This window comes from Triturus cristatus, chromosome 5_2 (assembly GCF_964204655.1).
Source record: "Triturus cristatus chromosome 5_2, aTriCri1.1, whole genome shotgun sequence".
Classification (NCBI taxonomy): Eukaryota; Metazoa; Chordata; class Amphibia; order Caudata; family Salamandridae; genus Triturus; species Triturus cristatus.
Window position 1 is genome coordinate 44,372,509 of NC_140588.1, and position 26,068 is coordinate 44,398,576.

The 26,068-nt window shown below is 39.6% G+C and overlaps 1 protein-coding gene across 1 annotated transcript in view; it reads right to left on the reverse strand.

Moving 5' to 3' along the window:
• Positions 1-25,273, reverse strand: part of LOC146822633 (dynein axonemal heavy chain 5-like) — a 971,002-nt gene extending 945,729 nt beyond the window's left edge. Inside the window, exon 1 of the mRNA XM_085606815.1 lies at positions 25,024-25,273. Within this exon, the coding sequence (XP_085462941.1) occupies positions 25,024-25,243 (220 nt within the window). The 5' untranslated portion in view covers positions 25,244-25,273. The remainder of the gene's footprint in view (positions 1-25,023) is intronic.
• Between the last annotated feature and the right edge of the window lie 795 nt (positions 25,274-26,068).

The following is a 26,068-nucleotide window of genomic DNA, read 5'->3' on the forward strand; positions in this document are numbered from 1 at the left end:
CTGCTGGAGCCGGCATTGCTTTTCCACATGGGGAGCAGCTAACAAGCTGCTCCCCATGTGGAAAAGCAATCAGCTTTGCTTCATTGAAGCGAGAGCAGGTTTCCCTTGCTCTCGCTTCAATGAAGCAAAGCAGTTTGCAATGACAGGGCGGGAGCTGCGGGGAGCTGGCCCTGGGGGGTGGTGGTCCCCAGGGCCTATACAAAGCTAGACGAATCACCGTGAAATTTTCAGGATAGGAGCGGACCGGAGCTGGCCAAAAGTTTGGAAAATTTCACGAAGATTCGTCAATCGACACCAACATTATTCTAAATAGAATGTTGCGGATTTCCTATGGAAAATAGGTCCTAACTATATCTACCTAATGGCAACCGCCAGTATGTAATATATATATATATAAATATATATGGTTAAATCTGCTCCGTCTTACGACTTCCTTTCCTTTGGAAAAAAGGACGGGCACGGACCACAGCGTTGTGCTTAAATATTTATTGTTGGTCTCGGACCTTTGCAGCCATGACGCGTTTCAGCCCTCCTCGGGCCTTGATCACATGACACGCTCTGTCAGGTGAGTTCTTTTTTTATACCATTTTTTTACCCAATAGTCATTGACACAGCCAGTGTTTAAAGTGACAAGTGCACCATTACTTATAACATTGCAATGTAACGAAGTTTTTGAGGGAAATGCATAATGGAATAGTTACATTTCTGTCATTGTTGTAGAGTTGACACAATAACATTTCCTAAAATGCCTGCGAATAAAAGTTTATCCAATAAATTCATTCCATCGTATGTCCTTATTTTAAAAACTATTTGTACATAATTTCAAAGGGGAACATGATTATAAAATTGTCTAAAATCACGTATAAAAAAGAATTTTGGTATAAATACCATAAAATTAGTTATTTCTCAAATCATTGTGCAAATTTCGCTAATTCAGTACCAAACTTCTATGATTCATGTAAACATTGAATATTGTAAAGTGCAAATGCTGTGCAAAGTTGCATAATATTATAACTAATACCCTAATAAAAACCCTGCTTTAAAACCTTGCTAAAAAGATTTTTTCTACTAACTCACCCTATGTGTAAAACTATGTGCAAAATGTGGCAGTTGAAGTGTTCTAATGGATATCAAAATAAATATTTACAATTGCAGAACACCAAAATCAGAAAATGCTTATTTAAAAGAATATATATATTATTTTGATGACTAGGTGGACATAACAATTTCAGAATCTGTTACTCTTGCAGTTAATTTGTATTAGAGACAAGTATATAGTTCCTCGGTGGCATTAAGACCCTTAGGATGTTTAGTATCGAGGTTAAGAATATATTTAGCCTCCAGTAGTCTGAGAACTCTTTCTCTGTCTCCCCCTCTTTTGTTGGGGGTGACCGCATCTATTAAAAAATATCTCAGACCACTGGGGTCAGATTTATGTGATTCTCTAAAGTGCCTGGCAACTGGAAATGCCTGATCTTTATATATATATACATATTGAAAAAAACAAAGGTTGCAGGGACGTTATTGTTAGGTTGGCATTTTACCTATACAAAACCATAGAATTTGTGCACTTTTAGTTACAATTTTACTTATGTTAAGAAACTATAACTCATGGCCAGAATTTATTTAAAGGCACGAGTTATAGTTTCTTCAGATAAGTATAACAATAATTATAACTTCTGAATTTCAATTTTTTGTGGGCAAAACAAATATATTATATAGCAGGAAACATATATATTATATATCAGGAAACAAATTACTGCATACAATAGTAAACCACAAGACTGGTCTATCTATGTTCACAGGATCTGGAATAACATTCCCATCAACATCAGAGCAGCCTCAACACTTTTGCTGCTCGAAAAGAAGCAGAAAATCTACCAGCTTCAAAGAGCAATACATGTCTACATGATGGGACTGAACACCATGAACATATTGCATCATGGAAAAGGATCCTGAATCTGATTCCACCTTTAGAGATCGCACTGTTGATCTCTAGCTATGTTTGCGCACCACATATAAAAAAGACCTTAACATTGAAGCTTCACACATATTTCTGTTCTAGGATTTTCATACTTATAAGGTGAATACTATTTTGTTCCTTTATATATTTTTATTTTTCAATGGATAAACAAAGCATGTTTTCCCTAAGTTAACTGTTCACTTTGACCCAACAATATAATATAAGTATGTGCAAATATGTTGATTTAATTTGATCAATTTAAATTATAACCCTGCAGTTTATGCTGTTTTTTGCCATAACCCTCAGGCTTTAAAGTGCTTTGCAAGCATAAGTAAATTATCTATTTATAATTCAAGGAGGAAAGTTTCCTTAGATGTACCTGTGTGCCATTGTAACAGATTTTAGTTTGAAGGATCCTGCAGTGTTGATGCTGGTTAATTAGAAATAGTCTACTCACCAGCAAATTGTAAACAGACTGGGATCTACAGCCTCTGGTATATGAAGATGTGTGTGACCTTTGATATAGCTTACCATTTCCTGGAGACAAGCTGAGCATCTCAAAGCATCTCCAAGTTTTGTAAGATTATGTTTATGGGATTATCCAAAACACACTTTGGTCTCTGGAGATCTTATTTTTCTATAGCACAAAGCGACAGAAAGATGCAGCAGTTAAGCACTATCCCGAAAACCGATCAAATGATAAATTTCCTTCAAAAGTACAGATTTTCAGCCTCTTGACTCTCAGCCGCAATGCTCTCAGACTTAGTTTTTTTAAAGCAAAATGTACTTAAGCACTGTTAACAGTTGTTTAGAAACAGGGTGGAAATAATGCTCTGGCTGGTGTTTACAGAATTGTTCCCTCTAGTAAATGTATCTACAATTGCAAAAGCCTCTACAGCAAGTACAATGTGTCTTACAATTACTAAAGCACTTTGTGTTCTGCTTCATGAACAAGATCCAAGTTTTCTAGTCTTTGTTGACCTTTGTTTGCAGGCGTAACAGGTAAATCCTGCTGCCACTGCCAACATAGAACACCTTGACATCCTGCCAGCACACATCAAAAAAGTAATCTTGGAACTTGTTGGCCCATCTATGACCAACATCAAATGCCATCCCATGCTGAATGTCAACAGGACCACCCATGCACCACCACTTTTTTCTACATATCCTAAAATCACAGAGGCCAAAATAATCTGAATGAGATCATCAGATATTCCTATGACTTCAGGTAAGACAGCCTTCATAATGATATTATGTCACTCATCTAAGGGATGTTTTGTTCAACAAAGGGAAGGAGAGTGAAAGGTGGGCTATTTTTATAGAGGTCCTACACATAGGCCCTAAGTAACTGTATCAACAAGAGATGTGTAGTTCCTACAGGACAGGAAGTCGAAGGGGAATAAAGTATTCCAATCCAGACTTCAACCTAGTGAAAGTAAGTACACAAGGGAAGGGAATCCCTTCAGGGTGGAACTAAAACCCTCACACACCCAGCAAGCTAGGTGTCATGCTTCATCATCTGGGTTCTGCTCCTCGTCGGGTCGGCGGTGCAATACCCGACGGGCACCCATACAGGGGCTCTTTGTCGGAGATCTTTTGTTCCCTGCCGTATGGTGCATGCGTGTGAGGGCCCGGGAGTGTAGATGTAAGTGATTTAAAAGAGGTTGGTTAATCTGAAATAGGAGTTTATTGGCTCAGTCAACCACCTAATTAAAAAGGGGGGTGAGTGGCGTAAAAGCTATATATGCTCACAACGGATGAGTGGCTAGCTACGCTCGACTCTTCTGGTCAACATGTTTCGCGCCCTGTTAGTCAGAGGGATCTCGTGGCGCTTCGTCAGGACCTATAATACTAAAGTGAGGTGTGCTCGAAAAAACGATCTACAGTGTGGTGAGAAAAACAAGGGTGAGAACTAATATGTTGGTCAACCCTTAATAGGCGCCCCTACCTTATGTATTGATTTAAAAGGGGGTCACCATATCATGTTATAAAGAGCTCATCATCAGGTGCATGGCGCGTCCACAGGGGGAGAAACACATTCGTTCCTAAACAAACATCCCCTGGAGGTAATTCAACCTGCCCGCGTCGCCGAACCCGGAAGCAGGGACCCTACCTAGAATCCGCATTAATGTGGGTTAGGATGGCAGAGTGACGAACTTGAAGATATTTTTAACAAGGATGTCAGGAATCAAACGTCCACGGTTGACAACCAGCTCTAATGATAAGAAACCTTGGAGTTAATTATTAAGGGTTGTGCGACAGCTCGTGCGGTATTGGAATATTTTGACCTGAACCCACAAACATTTATATTGGTGAGTAAATCAATGAATGCTTTATGTCACTTTCTGCCAGATGAGAGCTAGCTCAAACCCTTAGTAATCCCCCCTGCATTTTCTGAATTTGCAACCAAAAGCAGTTTGTCTTACTCTTTATAGGCAAATATTTATCAAAACACCTTTCCTTGGGGGCTGTGGCCAACAACATGGCCGATTAGGACGTGCCTCGCAGAGCTCTGGGCGGAGCGACTAAGAATCCGTAATATATCCTGAAATTTAAAAACATCTGAATCATCCACTTTGGCAAGAATCCTCCCCTCTACAAGGTAGCCACTCTGCGGGGGGAAATGAAAGTAGCAAAGAATGCAACTGAGAGGTGCAGCGAGATCTTGCGGCGCAGCCGAAGCTGAGGCCTGCGCGCAGCTGAGACAGCGGGCCTGACAGGTCCCGAACACCTGGCGGATCTATGGGATGGAGATTCTGCACCCCTGCCTCCCATCTCCTGGTCCCTTGGAAGGCGGAGGCCAGAACCCAGTGAGGGCGGAAGATCGAGCCCATCAAGACGTGCTGTGGAGGTCCCCGGCGCACGGCTGAAACACTGGACCTGACAGGGCCCGGGTGACTGGCGGATCCCTGGGACGGAGATCCAGCACTCTTACCTCTCACATTCTGGTGCCTGGGACAGCAGCGGCTGGAACCTGGGGAAAACAAGCATTTCCAGCGTATTAGGACAGGCTGTGAAGGGTTCCAGGTGACGCGGGAGAGGGGACCACACAGTCGCATCTCCTGGAACAGAGGACGTGGCAGCCATGCTGCGGGAGCTGAAGGAGCGCACTCCCTGCGATCCAGAGCTGAGACCCGGGGACCGAAACGTGAATGCTCCCTGGTGTTGAAGATAGAAACCGGGAGACTAACGGCCCCGGCTGAGCATCAAGAGGCTGATGAGAAAGAGCCCTCCTTCCGGGGAGCCGAGACGGTGAGAACAGGAGGCAGAGGCCTTGAATGAGGGAAATAGCTGTCAGGCTGCGCTTCGGTACCTGCGTAGATCTGACTCACTGCGCCTCAGACACTGCAAGCCCACAATACAGAGCAGGCTTTAATAGATGCGGGACGCCTCCAGACAAAAAAAGACAAGAGACCCTCTAGCCGGGGGAGACTTCCCTGGAGGGGAGGGCACGGAGATATATACATGGCCTGCCTGAACCTGACACAATGCTACCAACCCCAGGGAGAGACTGCCCTAGACCCTACCATAAGATAAACAACCAATGGTAACCATGTGTACACCGACCTTGCACCATATGTCCCTGAAAAGGGTAAAACGTGCCTCGGAGAGACAGGGCCACTCGGTCGGGCCCTGGTCACTTGTTAGAAATGTATGGCGCGGCAAGGAAGAGGCAAGGGGTGTGACAGGCCCTCTAGGCACAGACAGAAGCAGACACATCAAGTTACCACAAAAAGGGGTAAGCACTGGAGACACGAAGGGCACCTTGATATGACTAACCGGAGAGGTGACTCCAGGGATACAAGCGACAAGTGAAGGGCCTGCATTGTTACTTCCACTCGCATTAGGAGATGAAGATAGACAAAGATCCCCCAAAAAAACGGACAAGGGAAAATGGATTGCTATACCAAATGGGTCACCCCCCCCCCACCACCACCACCACCCCAGGAAAAAGCACACTCCCCCCTGCCAGATACGGCGGCTCTGCTACGGGCAATACAGTCCTCTAGGGCAGCATTAGAAGATATAATTGGGGAAGTCTGCTCGGAGGTGACGCTGCTTCGCCAAGATCACGCAACATCTCTGAAAGGGTCACCACGGCTGAGAAGTACGTCACATAAGCCAAGAGTGACACTGAAAGAACTGAGGTAGCGTAACTGCAGAAATCCAGTAAAGATGTCCACTGGCGCATCGGAGATGCCAAAAACAGGACCCGGCGAAATAACCTCCACTTTGTGGGCCTTCCGGAGGGAGTTGAGGACGCGAACATGCCAGACTTTCTGCACACATGGTTTAAAAACATCATCTCACTGGACAAATTCTCCACTTGCTTTGTGATTGAAAGAGCCCTTCGAGCACTGAGCGCAAGACCCCCGCCAGGAGCATCTCCTAGGTAAGCTTACGGTGAGCTTACCGTACGCGTACGGTAGAAAAAAAAAAAAAAAAAAAAAGAAATAAAATTCAGAAATAAGTGTTTAGATATTAGGGGGCTCTAAAAAGAGCCGTTGTGTTTATGAAGTGATTTGATTTTTTAGTGGTACCTACAAGTAAGTACCGACGCAGAGTCTAAGGTTCAAGAGGAAGACTCTGTTTCCTTCATCAGTGAAGTGTACACCATCTCCTCTATAAATGTCTTGCATGTCGTAACGCAAGTTGTTGTTGTAAATGGAACCCATACCATAGTCTCGGAGGAAAGCAGAAACAGATTTGTTGACGTGCTTTCTTGCTTTGTCAATCTGCGGACAAAATTGATTGGACCAGTTCCATTTTTGCCTTTGGCATATGTTAGAATACACAAAGGCAGTTTTAGGGAAAAGTGAAAACAGTTGTGCAAAGGTGTCCTTCATAAGCATTTCCAGACCTACCCCAGTCAAAGTGCCTAGATCATTGCCACCACAGTGCACTATTATGAGGTCAGGGTGTTGGATTTGCATGAAGGATTTCACCAATGGCATCAATTGGTGCCACTTTAACCCTCTCTGACCAATCCATTTAATGTCTACATTTGGCAAAGCAAGGTCTCTTACCATACCTGTTTTCTCTGCATACTTTTCACTCCAGAAGACATAGCTGTGTCCTACAATCCACACTGTGAACATCTTCCAAGGAGATCGGGGTGCACTCAGGAGGTGTAATTCAGTAGAATGGTAAAACGAAATGAAAGACAGTTTGGAAATGGAGGCATACATATTTTTTTTTTAAAAAAATAACTGATTGGCTGTTTCATACCATTCTACACTAAAAACTAGGCTGTATGTGTAAATTTATAGAAGCATGTTTTGTATTGGTACAGAAAAATGTGTTACCAAAGAACAGTACTATGGATTTGCTGTTAGGTTTGAAAAGTCAAGCACTCCTGCTCTTTGGAAATGAAACATTGTGTGGTGAACTTCTGACCTAACTCTACACAGCAGTGTTTCAAGAGCAGTTGCTATGGTAGCAGGCAGAAGTCAAGTTGGGGGAAGGGTACTAGGCTGAAGTCAAGTTGGGGGAAGGGTACAGTTGGAAAAGGGTTGGTTTTCAACCAATAGAAATGTGTGATTACATTTGAAAAAAACGGGGAAGCACTGAGATTTGAAAGTAACATGTATATGTGTGGAAAAAGAGAGGGAAACTTTGCCATTATCTGGTTCTGCTGAGAGGAGAGAGGTGTACAGAACAGAGATCCTGGCTCTGATAATCTGCTGTGTGAGTGCCACATTTCTTTCACAACTAACTAATTTTAAAGGTGAGTTAAGAGTTTGAGAGGGGATGTATATGGTAAATTAAGAAATGAATAATAGAATTGGAATTCCTTTTGTTGAAGTTGTGTTTATCATTTTGTGTTTTGGGAGATATTTAAATGTGAGGAACATGTAAAATAATATGGACTATGTTTTCACCATAAATTAAGGTGTACTGGGATAAATAAGGAATACTTTTAGGGTTTGAGGTTCCAGTCAGTAATGCAAAAACATTCAGCATCACTAAGGCTGGTTGCCCTTGCTGGAGTGTAGTCAGTCACCCAGGTTACACATGTTGCTGGTCTCAGAAAGCTGTTTGGTATTGCTCTGGTGATTTTACATTTGCATTAGATGGAAAGGGGGAGCTATTTTTTTATGCAGAAGCAGACTCTTAACACACACCCAGCTGCTTATCCTGTGGAATCACGCATAGTATTCACAACCGAGTGGGGTTTGAGGTTGCAGTCAGTAATGCAAATACATTCAGCATCACTAAGGCTGGTTGCCCTTGCTGGAGTGTAGTCAGTCACCCAGGTTACACATGTTGCTGGTCTCAAAAAGCTGTTTGGACATGTGCTTTTTTAAGAATCTGAAAAGTGGATTCGAAATGTGTCAGACTGTAAAAGTACTTATCACTTGCCAAAAAAAAGAGTAGTAAGTGTGCTTTCAAATTGACAAAGAAATTTCGTTTTCTGACTAATATGAAAACATGACTCTGTGTGCAAAGAGGAATTACAGGCAGAGATTTATTGCGTATTGCTCTGGTAATTTTACAGTTGCATTAGTAGGAAAGGGGGAGCTATTTTTTTGTGCAGAAGCAGACTCTTAGCACACAGCCAGCTGCTTATCCTGTGGAATCATGCACAGTATTCACAACCGAGTGGGGTTTGAGGTTGCAGTTAGTAATGCAAATACATTCAGCATCACTAGGGCTGGTTGCCCTTGCTGGAGTGTAGTCAGTCACCCAGGTTACAGATGTTTCTGGTCTGAAAAAGCTGTTTGGACATGTGCTTTTTTGAGAATCTGAAAAGTGGATTCGAAATGTGTCAGACTGTAAAAGTACTTATCACTTGCTAAAAAAAAGAGTAGTAAGTGTGCTTTCAAATTGGCAAAGAAATTTCGTTTTCTGACTAATATGAAAACATGACTCTGTGTGCAAAGAGGAATTACAGGCAGAGATTTATTGCGTATTGCTCTGGTAATTTTACATTTGCATTAGTAGGAAAGGGGGAGCTATTTTTTTGTGCAGAAGCAGACTCTTAGCACACACCCAGCTGCTTATCCTGTGGAATCATGCACAGTATTCACAACCGAGTGGGGTTTGAGGTTGCAGTTAGTAATGCAAATACATTCAGCATCACTAAGGCTGGTTGCCCTTGCTGGAGTGTAGTCAGTCACCCAGGTTACAGATGTTTCTGGTCTGAAAAAGCTGTTTGGACATGTGCTTTTTTGAGAATCTGAAAAGTGGATTCGAAATGTGTCAGACTGTAAAAGTACTTATCACTTGCTAAAAAAAAGAGTAGTAAGTGTGCTTTCAAATTGGCAAAGAAATTACGTTTTCTGACTAATATGAAAACATGACTCTGTGTGCAAAGAGGAAATACAGGCAGAGATTTATTGCATATTGCTCTGGTAATTTTACAGTTGCATTAGTAGGAAAGGGGGAGCTATTTTTTTGTGCAGAAGCAGACTCTTAGCACACACCCAGCTGCTTATCCTGTGGAATCATGCATAGTATTCACAACCGAGTGGGGTTTGAGGTTGCAGTCAGTAATGCAAATACATTCAGCATCACTAAGGCTGGTTGCCCTTGGTGGAGTGTAGTCAGTCACCCAGGTTACACATGTTGCTGGTCTCAAAAAGCTGTTTGGACATGTGCTTTTTTGAGAATCTGAAAAGTGGATTCGAAATGTGTCAGACTGTAAAAGTACTTATCACTTGCCAAAAAAAGAGTAGTAAGTGTGCTTTCAAATTGGCAAAGAAATTTCGTTTTCTGACTAATATGAAAACATGACTCTGTGTGCAAAGAGGAATTACAGGCAGAGATTTATTGCGTATTGCTCTGGTAATTTTACATTTGCATTAGTAGGAAAGGGGGAGCTATTTTTTTGTGCAGAAGCAGACTCTTAGCACACAGCCAGCTGCTTATCCTGTGGAATCATGCACAGTATTCACAACCGAGTGGGGTTTGAGGTTACAGTCAGTAATGCAAATACATTCAGCATCGCTAAGGCTGGTTGCCCTTGCTGGAGTGTAGTCAGTCACCCAGGTTACACATGTTGCTGGTCTCAAAAAGCTGTTTGGACATGTGCTTTTTTGAGAATCTGAAAAGTGGATTCGAAATGTGTCAGACTGTAAAAGTACTTATCACTTGCCAAAAAAAAGAGTAGTAAGTGTGCTTTCAAATTGGCAAAGAAATTTCGTTTTCTGACTAATATGAAAACATGACTCTGTGTGCAAAGAGGAATTACAGGCAGAGATTTATTGCGTATTGCTCTGGTAATTTTACAGTTGCATTAGTAGGAAAGGGGGAGCTATTTTTTTATGCAGAAGCAGACTCTTAGCACACAGCCAGCTGCTTATCCTGTGGAATCATGCACAGTATTCACAACCGAGTGGGGTTTGAGGTTGCAGTTAGTAATGCAAATACATTCAGCATCACTAAGGCTGGTTGCCCTTGCTGGAGTGTAGTCAGTCACCCAGGTTACAGATGTTTCTGGTCTGAAAAAGCTGTTTGGACATGTGCTTTTTTGAGAATCTGAAAAGTGGATTAGAAATGTGTCAGATTGTAAAAGTACTTCTCACTTGCCAAAAAAGCAGTAGGAAGTGTGCTTTCAAATTGGCAGAGAAATTTCGTTTTTTGCCTAATTTCAAACCATGACTCTGTGTGCACACAGGAATTGTTTTTAGATATTTAATTTGTGAAGGTGTTATTGTGATTTTCACTTGTAGGAAAGGGGTACTTAGTATTTTAAGATTTGAAAAGATCATAAAAAATGTAGTAATATATTTAAATAAAATAAAGAAATATTTTTTTAGTTTTTTTCAGGTATTGCTGAAGAGCAGTGAACAAAATTTAAGATGCCTACAAAATCCAGACTAAGGAAAAACCACAAAAAAAAACTATATTTGAAGACAACTGGAGGACCTAAGTTAGCTGGAGATGCTCATGTTGGGAAAAAGAGAAAGTCTTCTGGTAAGCAGACAAAAGATTTTTTAAAGAACATCTTCAAAAAAAGGAAAAATGTACAAAATGTCTGTACTGGAAAGAATGTTTTAAATAGAAAAGAACAGGAAAAAATTGAGCATTTAGTTAATGCAAATATACCTTCAGAAACAATAAAGATTAACTTAAACAGAAAAACAGCGTTTAAAGAGATACGTAGAAAAATGTTTCAGAGAAGAGTTATGTCCAATTTGATAAAGGATGTGAAGAAATATAAGCAAAAGGCTAAATTTCATAAGAGAAAAAAAGAAATTGAAGCAATTGCAGCTAAGGCATTAGAATTAAAAAGGAAACTATTCATTTTAATTTTGAATAGGATGCGTTCATTAGATAAAATGGTTAATGTACTGAAATCACAAACCAAAAGGAAAAGAGAAGTGAAAAGAACAAACTTTTGTAAAGTGTTTTTAGAAGAATGGATGCATAGTTCAAGTAGTGAACCTTTTTTTAATGAAGAGAGTTATTTTCAAAGTAATAGTTTGCTGCATGCAGTTGACACCAGAGGTCGTGCTTACGAAGTGAAAAATGGTTGTATAATGGAGAAGGAGAAAATGGTTCCAAGAGAGGAGGTACAAGTGATGGCGGATGAGGCTATGGGGAGACGTCCTAAAGCCCCAGTGTACACTTGGAATTGTAGTAGTATTTGCACTGTGCGTCAGGAATCTATTGATAAATTTCGTGAGTTTCTAAGAGAATATAGTAAAAAAAAGTGTAAAACAGAAGATTAAGGTGCTTCAAAGTCTAGATCCATGCAGAGTGAGAGAGAATACTGGTTTGCAGGGTCATTCTCTGGCTTGTCTATCTAGAAAAGTGTGTAAAAGTGTTTTTCATCATTTTAGGATGCTGGCTGTTCATCATACTGAAATGAGAAAGTTTGTGAGACGGTTGTATTTTGCTAAAAGTCCAGCAATAAAGTTAGATGAATTGAATAGGGCTCTGTTCCGTGGATCGGTATCAGATGTAGAGAAGGTTATTGATGAAATTCAGTTTTGTTACTTTGGTCCTGAACAAGACAGTGCAGAAAAGGACACAATAAATGAGGAAGAAGTGGAAGAGAATGTAGAACCCTCTATAAGTAAGACATTTAATGATCACATAACAAAATTTGCAATAATCTCTAATGAAAGACCAAATATTACTTGTATTTGTTGCCGCAGAACTCATTATAGAAAACAAACCAGGAATGTTGATCTCTACAGAAAAAGTGAAAATGAAGATAATTATAAGTGGAAGGATTTTGCCACATATATATTTCTTGAAAATTGTTTTGCATTGGGTGAAGATCAGCGTATTTGTAAATACTGTTACAACAAGTTAGAAGAAAATAGAATGCCGACCAGAGCTATACATAATAATTTAGAATTGGATGCTATTCCTGCCGAACTTTCTGAATTAAATACATATGAGTCTATACTTATTCAATGTGTATATCCGTTCCAGACCATAGTGCGTATGGAGCCAAAAACTGGTAAATTACCTCCTTCAGATTTACTGAGAGGTTTAAAAGGAAGAGTGGTGTATTTGCCCTTGGATTTGAAAAAAGAAATGGAAACTATTAATGCAGATACTTTGGAAACTGAACCATTAGTTATTCTGGTTAATGGTGTACCTACAAAGAATAAGAAGATTTGGCAGGAGCTGGTAGATGTACGGAAAGTACAAAGAGCAAATTTGTATTTGAAAAGGAATAACAAATGGTATGAATCAATTTATATAGAAGAAGAAGAAGATTTACAAGAAGACACAGAAACACCAACTGGACAAATTGAAAAAGTGGACAAGTCAAAGGAAGAAGAAGTTTATGAACATTTTAGCATACATCCTCTTCATTCAAAAGAAGTTATGGGAGACAATATTGATCTGTTTCAGATGAAGAAAGCAAAAGGAACTCCTGTGAGTGTATGGGAGGAGAGCTTGGAAGCTCGATGTTTTCCCCAGCTGTTTCCTACAGGAAAAGGAGGACGATATGATGAACGTCCAGAACAGATTCCAGCTTCTGAGTATCGGACTTCAAGACTATATGCAGAAGATCCAAGATTTCGACAAATTATTCCTTATTTATTCCATCTTTTATTTGAAAGCGACTTGTCTGCATTATCATATGCAGTAAATCACATTTTAAAAAGTGGAGTACATTTACAAAATGTGTCTGCTAAGGATTTTATGGAGAAAGTGCAGCACCGAGATGATCATTTGGAAACACAACTGATCAATCTGATGGCTTGTCAGCGTGGGACAAATGAATATTGGTACCGACGCCATGGTGAATTAAAATGCATGTTACGAAATTTAGGAACACCAACATGGTTCCTTACTCTAAGCTGTGCTGAGTACGCTTGGGATGATTTACTGGATTTTCTACGAGAGGCAAATTCAAACATTAAAAACATCGAATACAAGACAGCAGGAGAACTGTGCTCATTGGATCCGGTTAATGTTTGCAGATATTTCAATCATAGATTTGAGGCTATGATGTCCTTCATCTGCAATAAAAAAAATCCACCTCTTGGAGAAGTAGAGGATTTCTTTTGGAGAAAAGAGTACCAGGCAAGAGGTGCTCCTCATATTCATATGCTGTTGTGGATCAAGGATGCCCCAAAGTTTGGAACAGATACTGATGAAGCAGTGTTATCTTTCATTGAAGAATATGCAACATGTGCTATACCAAAAAGCACAGAAGAGAAAAAGTTAAAGGAGCAAGTTTTATGTTTCCAAAGTCATCGGTGTGGAAAATACTGTTGACGGAAATACAAGAGCAAAGATAAATACTACACTAAATGTCGATTTGGTTTTCCTATACCTGTTCTTTCAAATGGAAGAGTAAACAGTTTTATGTCATCTGTGAGACATACTATTAAAAGAAAATCACCTAAGAATACCTACAACCTTAAAAGAAAAGAAGAATCAAAAAATATAAATGACTACAACCCAGTCATTTTATCCATGTGGAATGCTAACATGGATATACAGTATGTAGCTGACAATTCCATTGCTGTTGCTCGATATGTAACGTCTTACATTACTAAATCTGAAAAAACTGAATTGAAGGAAATGTGGGAAGAGATTTGTCACGAGAAGACTGTCAGTAAGAAGCTGTACAGTTTCAGTTTAAAGATGTTAGCGCATTGAGAAATTGGATCCTACGAATGTTCAGGTTATCTTCTGCAAGTCTCTACTCGAAATCAAGAAGAATAATTTGGGCAAGTTTAGGCCTTGCAGCAATGAGAAATCGGGTACTGAAATCTGTTGGAGAAATTGAATATTTGGCCGAGAATGACCCAGAAAGTACAGATATTTTGAAATCAAACATGTTGGACACATATTATCCCAAGAGAAGTCATCATCTGGAGAACATGTGTCTCTATGAAGTGCTGCAGAACTACATTTATTCACGGAAAGCCGCAGAAGACATCAACAATGGAAAATATAAAGTCATTGGTGAGGAAGGATGTTTGGTGAAGCAAACAAAAGGAAGTTTGATAAATCACAGGAAGCTGAGTTGCGACACTACTGACAAAAAGGAATTTTACTACTTGGCTCTTTTACAGCTGTTTAAACCATGGCGTACAGAGGACGAACTACTGGGAGAATTTCAAAGCTATGAAGATTCATTTAATGCTTGCAAAGACAGCATACAATGCAGTACATTCACAACTTATGTGCAAATGTTAAATGAAGAAATTGAACAGGAAACTACAATTGCAGCTGAAGTAGCTAGAGACAGTTCTCAAGACAGCCAAAGTTCAGGAACACTCAGTCAAGATCCCCTAGGACAACCAATCGTTGAAAATGAAGCTGCAATAGCCATGAATGAAGTGGAAACGGCTATGAATCAAGCTCAAGAAGAATTTATAGACTTACCAAATTTGGAAAGACAACTGAATGAAGAGCAGCAACAAATTTATGAAGAGATCAGAAACAAAATTGATCACGGATTACTACATGAAAAAAAAGAGTGCTCATGCACATCATTTCATCCAATCAGGATGTATGTAAGCGGACAAGCTGGAACTGGAAAAAGTTTCCTAATAAACGTCATCAGAAGCTACCTACAGCAAAAAACGGATTCTACTTTGTCTTGTGTGGTTACTGCTCCAACTGGGTTAGCAGCATATAACATAAAAGGAATCACCTTACATCGTTTGCTAATGTTACCAGTGGAGCATGAGAACAAAATACAATACCACAAGCTAACTGGAGATGCATGTTTGGAAGTTTCAAGAGTATTGAAGAAGATGCAAGTTCTCATTATTGATGAGGTGAGCATGGTATCAAACTTAATGCTTGCCTTTGTGCATTTAAGAATGCAGCAAATTCTAAGGACAGACTATGACGTGTTATTTGGTGGAAAACATGTCATAGTTTTTGGGGATCTTCTACAGCTTACTCCAGTTAAAGGACAACCAGTGTTTAATACTGTGACAAATGAAGACACAAAAAAGTCATTGGGAAGCATCGGTAATGCAAATATTTGGTCCTTCTTTGAGTACAAGGAACTTACTACTAATATGAGGCAAGCAAACGATGAAGAATATGGAAGTATTCTGAAAGATATCAGAATTGGACTACTCACTGAAGCTGGCACAAAAGCATTACAGAGTCGGTTGCTACATAATTTATTTCCAAAGGAAGAAATAGTTGCAGAGAAGATATACAAGAACATTGCAGAAAAGAAAAGTGTCATCTGCTTAATGCCAACTCTACGTGAATGCTCAATATTCAATGAGGAGCTTTTGAAATTGGAAAAGGAAGATATCAGGAAATTGGAAGCAGTGGACAAAATTCAGGATGGAAGAATTACTATCACATTAACAGGCAAACTGAAAAATAAATTGGATTCACTAGAGAAGAACATTTCCAAAACTGCTGGATTAGAAAAAAATCTATATGTTTGCTTGAACTGTAGAGTATTTTTAAGGAGAAATTTGGATGTTGAAAAAGGTTTAGTTAATGGAGGTATGGGAAGAGTTGTGGGTTTTATTAATTATCAGAAAAAAGATGGAATTGAATGTTTAAAAATAAAATTTGATCAGATAGAAGAAGTTATAGACATTTGTCATTGTATAGTTCGTTTCATGCTTGTGAAAGACTTATATGTACAAAGGAAACAGTTTCCGTTTTCTCTAGCATATGCTGTAACTATTCACAAGTCTCAAGGATTGACTGTAGATTGTGCATTTGTGAACATTGGTTCAACTGTGTTCAAAGAAGGTATGGCTTATGTAGCTTTGTCACGAGTGAAAACATTATCTGGTTTATTCATGATAGACTTTGATGACTCAAAAGTAGTGCTGATACAAATTTTGTAAAGGAGTATAATAGATTAAGAAGAACCTATGCTCCTCATTTAGGTCAGTATCCTGTGTTAGAGAAACGTGTAGTTTCTCGTAAAAGGAGAAATGAGAATATCTGTAATGAGGATGGAGAGAGGAGGAAAAAAAAGAGGAGTGATGTAATTGCAAGCAAAAAGAAAAAGGAAAATGAAGAAGAGGTTGTAGGATGTCATTTTGAAAATAGCTCTGGTGTCAACTGCTACGCTAATGTAGTGCTGAATGTTGCATTTTATCTGGAAAGTTTGCAAGAGCAGATCATAGTAAATCAGAGAAAAAGATTCTGTTCTGAGTTGAGTCTCCTTTTTCAAAAGCTGAGTAATGATAAAACTCAAATAGAAAGTGCTACTGAAATTAGAAAACTTTTAGATGTATGTTCAGGATGTACACAGTTTTCTCAAAATGTACAGCAAGACGCACAGGAATTCTTGTTGTATTTTCTTCAGGTACTGGAAGAAGAAGGTGTACACATTGAAAATTTGTTTAGTCTCTCTTATAAATGGGAACATAGTTGTGAAAACTGTTTCAATACATGTGGCTCTAATGTTGATTCTGAAAGGTTTATTTATTTAACATTGCCAGAGAGTAAAACAGTCACTTTTGCTAAATTAGTTAAAGATGCTAATCATAGCATGGAATGCGGTGAGTGTAAATCTGACATGTTTTCAACGTTAATTTTAAAGGAATACGGACAGTATGTAATTTTAATGATGCAACGATGTAGAGCTGATGGTTCAAAATTGGATACTTTAATAAAGAAGTTTACAGGACAGCAATTATCAATTTCAGGAAAAACGTTTGTAACAGTTGCAATAATTTTCCATGATGGACCTACTGTAACTTCTGGTCATTACACAGTTTATCTAAAATGCAAAAAAGGCTGGACAATGTGTAATGATTGTCAATTGGTTTTTAAGCAACGTTTGCCATTTGATTTAGCAAATTCCTATCTAATCTTCCTGAAACCTAAATTTTAGAGAGAATTGGCAACATCTGTACAAAACAATTTTACCATTTTATTGGATTACCATTGGAATTTTCAAATTTAAAGATTTTTAAAATTACCATTTGGCCTAAAGGAAAGGTAACCAATTGTATTGTGGACTTATATAATTCTTAATTAATGTTTCGGAAAACAACCTTTTAGAGAGAATCGGTAACATCTGTACAATTTAAATTTTTGTATTTTATTGGATTACCGTTGGAAATTTAATCAAAAAAGATTTTTAAAATTACCATTTGGCCTAAAGGAAAGGTATCCAATTGTATTGTGGACTTAATTAAATCCTAATTAATCTTTCGGAAATCAAAATTTTAGAGAGAATCGGTAACATCTGTACAATTTACATTTTGTTTTTTTATTGGATTTTCGTTGGAAATTTATTCAAAAAATAATTTCAAAAAATAACATTTGGCCTAAAGGAAAGGAAACTAGATGTATTGTGGATTTATTTGAGATATATTATTTTTGAGATTATGCTTCTGTAAGAAAATTGTCAGACGGTATTTTTTAGAAATAGTTTTTGTTATTAGATGATATTTTTAAAGAATAATATTTTGCATTTCGATAATGTTATGTTTAACTGAGAAGAGATTCTGGGCTTTTTTTAAACAATCTTTGAGATTGTTATTTTTTTTTTGCCCGCTGTTAAGTGATGAATGCAATTGCTTTCACGATTTATAGTGAAATGCAATATATTCTGAAAACAGCAAAAAAAAGGCAAAAAATTGTTTTTGGAAAATATGTAAATATGTGTACTGTATTATAAAATGTTTTATTAAATATTAATACTTTTTTCTTTTTTTTCAGATTGAGAAAGAAAATTTTCGAAAACTTGAACCATTTTTCTAGCAATTAAAATTAAATTTTAATAAATAAATAATTTTTTGAGTGGGTATGGTAAGTCAGAAATTTCATGGTCCCTTTTTTCCACTTCTCCACAATCACATTTTCAGTTTTTCATTGTAATCTCTCAAGGACCTTGTAATGTGGTAATTGATTTTTAGTGGGTTTTTAAAAAAAATAAAAATAAATTACGCGTACCGTACGCGTACGGTAAAAAAAAAACAAAAAAAAGTTTAAAAAAATATATAAAAAAAAGTTGATAGGTAAGGTTGGCTCTTAAAAGAGCCGTTGTGTTCGAACAGGGACAGAGGAAAGAAAGAATGGGAATATTAGTCGGTAGGACAAATGTGCTGGTCTATTTTATTGTTAACTAGGGCAACACTGGTCTCCCTATGAGCAATTAGACCATAACAAGTGGCGCACCGCATTGTAACCCTCGCAAACCGAGGGTTAGTTTCCAGAGGACCAGAAAAAGGAGATGCTCCCCCCACAGATGAAGGGCTCAGCTGACCTGCCGAAGATGGACTCGGCCCTGCAGATGATGGACTAGGCTGAGCTGCTGTGGATGTGCTTGGTTGACTTACTGAAGGGTTTCCTCCAGTATGTCGAGCATATGTCCTACCGTGTACATCATGAAGGTGTCTTAACATAGTGTGATTCCCGAAGGAATACTTCTTGTTAGGATTCCCTCTTGAAAGTACACGGTCACAAAGCTTACAAGTCACTAAAGGTGCATTTACCTTTTTCTTGCCCTCTGGAAAAGAAAAATACTCCCATATGAAAGAGCTCTTTTGTTTCCTCCTTCTCTGCCTGATGGTAGTGCTGCTAGCCTCACTCTCAGAAGAGGTCTGCTGTTCTGCCATCGTATCACAAAGACAACTCAGCTCCTTCTCCTAAGGGATCACAAGCAGAAATGAGGGGAATGGGTGTGGTGTAGGAGAGTTCTAGAACTGAAAGTAGTAAAAACCAATCAAAAGTGTTGTTTCTTGATCACATGACCCAACGTGCGCGTACGTTACGCTTACGGTGCGCTTACGGAGCGCTTACGGTAAAAGTACGCATGCGCGTAAAAAAGACACGCGCATGCGCAAAACAGGCACGCCCCTTCACTTCCGCGTAACATGCGCGTGCAGCGTACGCGTTATGCGCCGCATGCGCGTGACGCACGCCTACGCAAATTGCGTAACTGAACGCAAACAGCGTAGAAATCTAACGTACTAAAAGCAAGACGTGCGCTTACCGTACGCGCACGTTAAAAAAATATTTAAAAAAAAGAAAAGGGAAAAAAAGATTCACTATGTTATACTACTATATCTTACCTGTTTAGTTTAAAAAAAAGGTGAAAATAAAAAATATATTGTAGAATTTTTAAAATTTAACCATAGTCTTTAAAGAAGATATACATTTAAAATAAAAATATGTAAAAAACATTGCAGAAAAAAAAAAAAAAAAAAAAAAAAAAACGATAAATAAAAGAATTAGCATTTAAAAAACCTTGCAAATTCACTGAAAAAACCATGGGTTTCACACACGTTATAGTTAGGAATTAGCATTTAAAAAACCTTAGAAATTCAATGAAAAAACCAAAGGTTTCACACATGTTATAGTTAGCTGGACATTTCACTCGTAAAAAACCAATGAAATTCCCCCGTTAGAGTTAGTTCAGCTAACTACAACTCGCGCGCCCGCAATGCACTGCTGATGACGTCACATATTACATCACTCATGACATGGTCAGTGACATCACTCATGACATCACTGATGACATCTCAAATGACATCACTGATGACATCACTGATGACATCATCCTTGTGATAGAGTGGCAGACCTCCTCTCACCCTAATATAACCTTTGATACACACGTTCAAAAATAGAGACAAAAATGTTCAAAACAATGGACATACCAATACCAGTTACAACAACCTCTTCAGTAATTCTAAGATCCACATACACATCCACTCATTCACCAACAGTCCTATACAGTCACTCATACATGTACTCACTCATCATATGTACTCATACACCTATACATCCTGTCACACAATGCCACTCATCCATAGAGTTACTCACACACATAGTCACTCATGCTAATAAAGAATCAAACATACATTTACTTGCATATACAGTTATACACACACCACCACCACACTTACTTCTAAGGAAACTTACACATACTTAGTCTTTTAAACAATACTTATAGAAACACATACTTATTAATACAGGAACTCTTTCAATCTCTCACTCTCACATATACTCACTTATATACACCAATAGTCTCATATACTAGTTTAAAAGATATGTAGTTACTCATAAAGACACTATTGAGACAGTCATTCACTCACTAACACACCCATACACACACTCATCCACCCATACAGTCCTGCACACATGCTGTCTTCAACACATACAAAGAGTGAGTCACTCATTCATGCACCTATGCACTACGTAATACCCCCCACCGAACCATGCAGACACTCAGACTGATACTCAAAAAAAAAACTAATAACCTATATAGACACCCATGTAGCTACTCACCAACCCATGCAGCCACTTATACACAAAGTGAGAGACTGATACAGATATTTACATATTTAAACATTACTCAGTAAGCCATGTATTCACTATGATACACTTAATCAGTCAGTTACACAATCAATTTTTCAAAAACAAATCATCCATTTAGACACTTATATATCCATTTATTCTTCCATCGACCTTGAGATATACATATATAAAACATATGTAATTTTCAGAAAAACACACATTCACTGGATGATGTCATGAGTGATGTCATCAGTGATGTCATTTGAGATGTCATCAGTGATGTCATGAGTGATGTCACTGACCATGTCATGAGTGATGTAATATGTGACGTCATCAGCAGTGCATTGCGGGCGCGCGAGTTATAGTTAGCTGAACTAACTATAACGGGGGAATTTCATTGGTTTTTTACGAGTGAAATGTCCAGCTAACTATAACATGTGTGAAACCTTTGGTTTTTTCATTGAATTTCTAAGGTTTTTTAAATGCTAATTCCTAACTATAACGTGTGTGAAACCCATGGTTTTTTCAGTGAATATATATATATACATACACAAAAACGTACCTGATGCCGCCGGCTGCCTCCCGCATCGGGCCTCTTGTCCTCTTCCAGGTTCCAGCAGACCCTGGGACAGACTCCCATCCAATGCTTATGCTGCTCTCATGCTATGAGAGCAGCGCAGGGATTGGCCTGAGCGGGCTGGAAAGACGCTCCGCTCAGACCAGGGAGTCTGTGGGGTTTCTCCAGCCCGGCTGTTTAATGCAGCCAGGCTGGAGAAACCTAAGTGAGAATGTGTGTTTGGCCGGCCTGATACGGCCGGCCAAACACATATTCGCACTTTGGAAGTGCACATAGCACCCCTAATTCCTCTTCCCATGCTTTGGCCCCGCCACTCCCTACAGCGATGGCTCAGAGCCTGCAAATGAAAAATAAAACGATGCTAGAACATCATTGTATTTTTTATTTGCTGGCTCTGAGCCAGGCAGTGGGGCGACGCTCTTCTGCCATTGAGGAGGAGCCGCCGCTGAATTGTAGAACATTTCTTCTGAGCCAGAATGAATTCTGGAATAATGTAGCAACAGTAAACATAAAGGTTTTATCCATTATTAGTGAAGCCAGTTGACTGAGGCCTAGCACAGAGAGAGGCAGTGAATCCTTATGACAAGAATATTTGCAGAATAAGGAACAAACTAAAGGGCAAATGATAATGAAGATTAGAAAGGAGACAGTGACTAAGCCCTTAAGTAAGAAAACATAAAAGCACCCTGCAATTATGCTGAGGCAGAAGCCAGCAACCCTAATGAAAAACACTTTTTGTTGCCAGCAACAATACTAAATGCTCATGGGCTGAAAAGTATTGTCTACCATTAGCAACAGGTAGGCTCTGAAGAATGTGATTTTCAGTCTAATCCAATAGGATGGGCGACAAAAATTGAGTTGAATGTGAAAAGACGGGCTTCAGTTTTCTAATCAAAAATATAGGTGCCCTTTACAAAGTGGGTCAGTGGTAGTGACTGTGAAAGCAGAAATTATGAATGCATGCGTCATTTACAGTATTTACGCATCTGTTGGGTTCCTTTGGCACAACAGTCTAGTTATGCCTTTATGAACTGGTGTATAGGTGCTGTACGAGGTGAGACTCTTCAATGTTTTTCACTAGACAGCAGGAGGATGCTGGACCTTCTGACTATGCATAGAGAACATGTGAATAAAGTCAGTTAAGAGAGGTCTCAAAAGACATGCTCAAGCGCAGGCTTCCACCGGGACAGCCATGGGCTCCCCGGGGGTACTTCCTGGGGCAGACAAGAGCAACTCATCAAGAGAATTAGGATTCATGATGGAGGATGCAACCAACACTACAATTACTGGCATTCATCACGCGCCATATTTGGAGGTGTCCTGTTTTGGCAGCATTAGGGATCAAGAGTATGTGGCTCTCTTTATCATATTGTTGAACATTTTCCCCTTTCAGCGAGCTTCTCAGACTCGTTGACTGTTATTTGGGGGGGGGGGGGGTAAACGCTTTTACAGATTTAGCGTCAGTACAACTGTGGTGACTACTTATCTGTGTCTCATCTCAGAGAACAGCTTTTTGTCAAACACGAAGCACATTTTTCTTGCCTCGGAAATTGAAAATGGTTGGACCTTTTTGGAAAGCATCACTGGGATTAGGGAAAGACATAAACCCCAGGACCTCCCCAAGAATCTGTTTAGTCCCCTTGCAGGCACGACCACATTTTGACTCATAAGGCAGACACTACATATTAAAAACATTAAATTAGACATTAATTAAAACATGGTGCATATTTCCAAAGAAAAGGTCAGGAAATAGGAATCCGAATATGTTCTAACTAAATAATTGTGCCGAGTTACTCTGGACATAACACAACATGACGAGTCGTGAACGGTGCCAGTAACATCAGCTCCCAAGAGTGGTGGGTACACTAAGGGAGGAATCATAATTAGATATTGACCTGGCGACAAGTGAAACATACGTCATCAGGTCAATCACGCACGCACGAGGTCACAGAACCACTGGATGTGCACCATCATTCACAATGGTCACATGGTACACTGAGTGACGATATGACAGTACAGCAGTTTACTGTCTGCTCTCACTCGTGCTGCACCTACGTTCACACAATACAGCAACATTAATATATTCCACGGTATGCAAACTGTACCTCTGGAAAAGGAGTAAACTAATGCTGGATGTATAAAACTGCTGTGTCACATTTTCAGCTCTTCCCGAAGTACTTCTCATATGCAACATTTGGTATCTCACATCAGTGAATGGTTAGTTACTTATGTCATTTAAGAGTTCATCATTTTAGAGAAATACATGTCGTGATTTTTATGTTAACCCGAATACTGAGAGATGTGCCACTCAGTGCCAAGGTTTTACAAAGCACAGGTATTGCTTTCAGAAGTAGGATCATGTCTTGTTTCAGAGGGCCCTGGATTAGGAAGATGACGGCTCTATGTGGTCAAATGAGCTACATACAAGACAATAAGGTTTAAATGACTCAGGAAGTCAATGCGTGATGTCACATCCCTTGATTCACCACTCTCCTCGACCACTCGTCTGACCTAACTTGTTGACCCTGCACTACTGTTCATCCCCTTCCGATCGCTCCAACATAGCTAACACCAAATGCTCAGGCCTCGTGTCCTTCCCATGGTGGCCCCACAGGCTTTTATTCTCGTGTGATGCCATGGCGCCATAATCTGGACACCTGCACAAACTTGGTTTCTTACCAGTACATCACCCACTCTCATTTCATCCCTGAGTCTAACACCCTGTGCTGCCACACATGTAACTGTCTCTGCCTCTCCTGCATTTACTTTGTACATATCTTCTTTTATAATCTACCTTTAAGATTGCCCTGAGGATTGGCACCTGCATTTCTTGTGTGACCTTCATGGGCACAATTGCTTGCATGCAATGACTCTTAAGCATCCTGTTGTGTATCATAAGTTCCTGTATGGACCACATTGCTCTCACTGTGCTCCTTCTGCTTTCTCCTCTTATGCACCCTGACAACTCCTGAGGACCTGACTCCTGTACGATAATGCTTCTTAAATGATCCATTGCTCGCTACACTAGGCTGGTGTGCAGGGGAATGGCAGTAGCATCGGGTCCCAAGGATATGAGGATTCCTACCAGCCCAATTGTGGCTGCCATTTATTACCAACCAAGAGCCCCTCTTCCTTGCTTCCTTTAGGGCTCACTGCACTATTGCTCTGCCACTGCTACGGTGACAGGCTGTGACAGCTTCAAGCATAAGAGGCGGCACCATAAAAATATGCAATGAAAGTAATTATTTTGATATACTATGAAAAAAGTATCTTTCCCAGAAAAGAATGAGGCCTTAGCGATATACTTTGTTTTCTTCCGTTCAACGCCCAACATGCGATGGATATATCCCCATATATGTGTCCCATGCTCACTATGCCATAGGACTCAAGCTACACTCTACTGATGAGGCCCGAACAGGCCTATGGTTGCTTGTGCATCCGCTTGGAAGGCGCTTGCGTGGCCGTTCATGATGGACTGCTCCAATTGGAGCAGTACCAAGACTGATTTGCATATGACTAGTTCTTGCCTGGGGTGGCATGGTGAGATAAAAGGCTAGACTAGATTTTGGCCCAATGTAATGATGAGTAGCTGAGATCAATACAAACAATCCACCAATCACTTTTCTGTTATCCTTAGCAAAGGCCATATACATCACACCCAGCATGGTTGATAAAAGACGGACTAAGGATAGACAGAAATCAAATGGAAGTTTTGAAGACAATGCTTTCAGAAACGTTCAGGTGGCGCGTTTGCCACATGAAAATCATGTTAACCTAGCAAGCGTGTGAAAGGGTAACAAATGCAACCCCTTACCTTTATTTAAAGAGATCAGAGGTGGGGAGAGCGGGATTCCACGGCTGGCTTTTGCAGATGTTCTATCTCTGTCCCCACCATCACCTTCTGAAAGGTCTTCCTCGGCAATTGCAGAGGGGAAGGCATCTTCTTCGACAGTCGCATGTGGGACGGCGTCTTCCTCAGCAGTTTCAGTGGGGGGCTCCTCCATGACAGCCTCATCCCCTTCAGTGTTCTCCATCAGGAACACCTCCCAAATTAGAAACAATCAACCCGCTGGTATTCAAAGACACAAATGAAAATACATTGAAATGTCAAACTCAGAAAAATAACTGATCACACTCCACATAAATAAAGAACAACAATTAGCTTGCAAGGAGGATACCTTCATTATAATAACAGGGTTTTGGTTGCCTTCTTGTAGGGCGAAGTCTGTACCTCTCGTATGTATGTCTATCACGTAATGTCGTCCCGTAATGTCTTGAAGGCTAACAAACTAAAATATGTCAAAGTTAACAGAGGCACGGCCCCTGAAAGATCACCTGTAATTTTAATGGATTTTCATCCGAATTATATTGTATAGCTGCTCAAATCAAAATCAATTTTTGAGGCAGCCTTAGAAAAAATACAAACACACACATATACAAAGAGAGGACCCTAGGCCTGCTCTCTTCATCTATTACTTTGTTCAATAGTCATTTACATTTTCCTACCACTCATCAGAGCATACATCATGGAGCAATGGGTCTGCCCCTTCAGCCATTGGCGCTCTTGCACTGTAATAACACCACACATGCACATCTGTCTAAAAAGAAGTGCACTCGAGTGTCAGAGCTAGTGGGCCAACATTTTGTCAGCTCTTTTTTCTTTCCATTGTTTGTCCTTTGTTTAGTTTTTTAGTCATCCTTGTGTGATTAAACAATGTTATCTGGTTACAGTAAGTGAAAGACAATAGTGCTTTTTCTTTGCACTAAGAAGAAGCACATTTTTCTGGGAGGTACATTAGAAGTACAGATAGTTTCTATTGATGTCTGAAGTACACCTGCCTTCTAGGAAGACCTGTAGT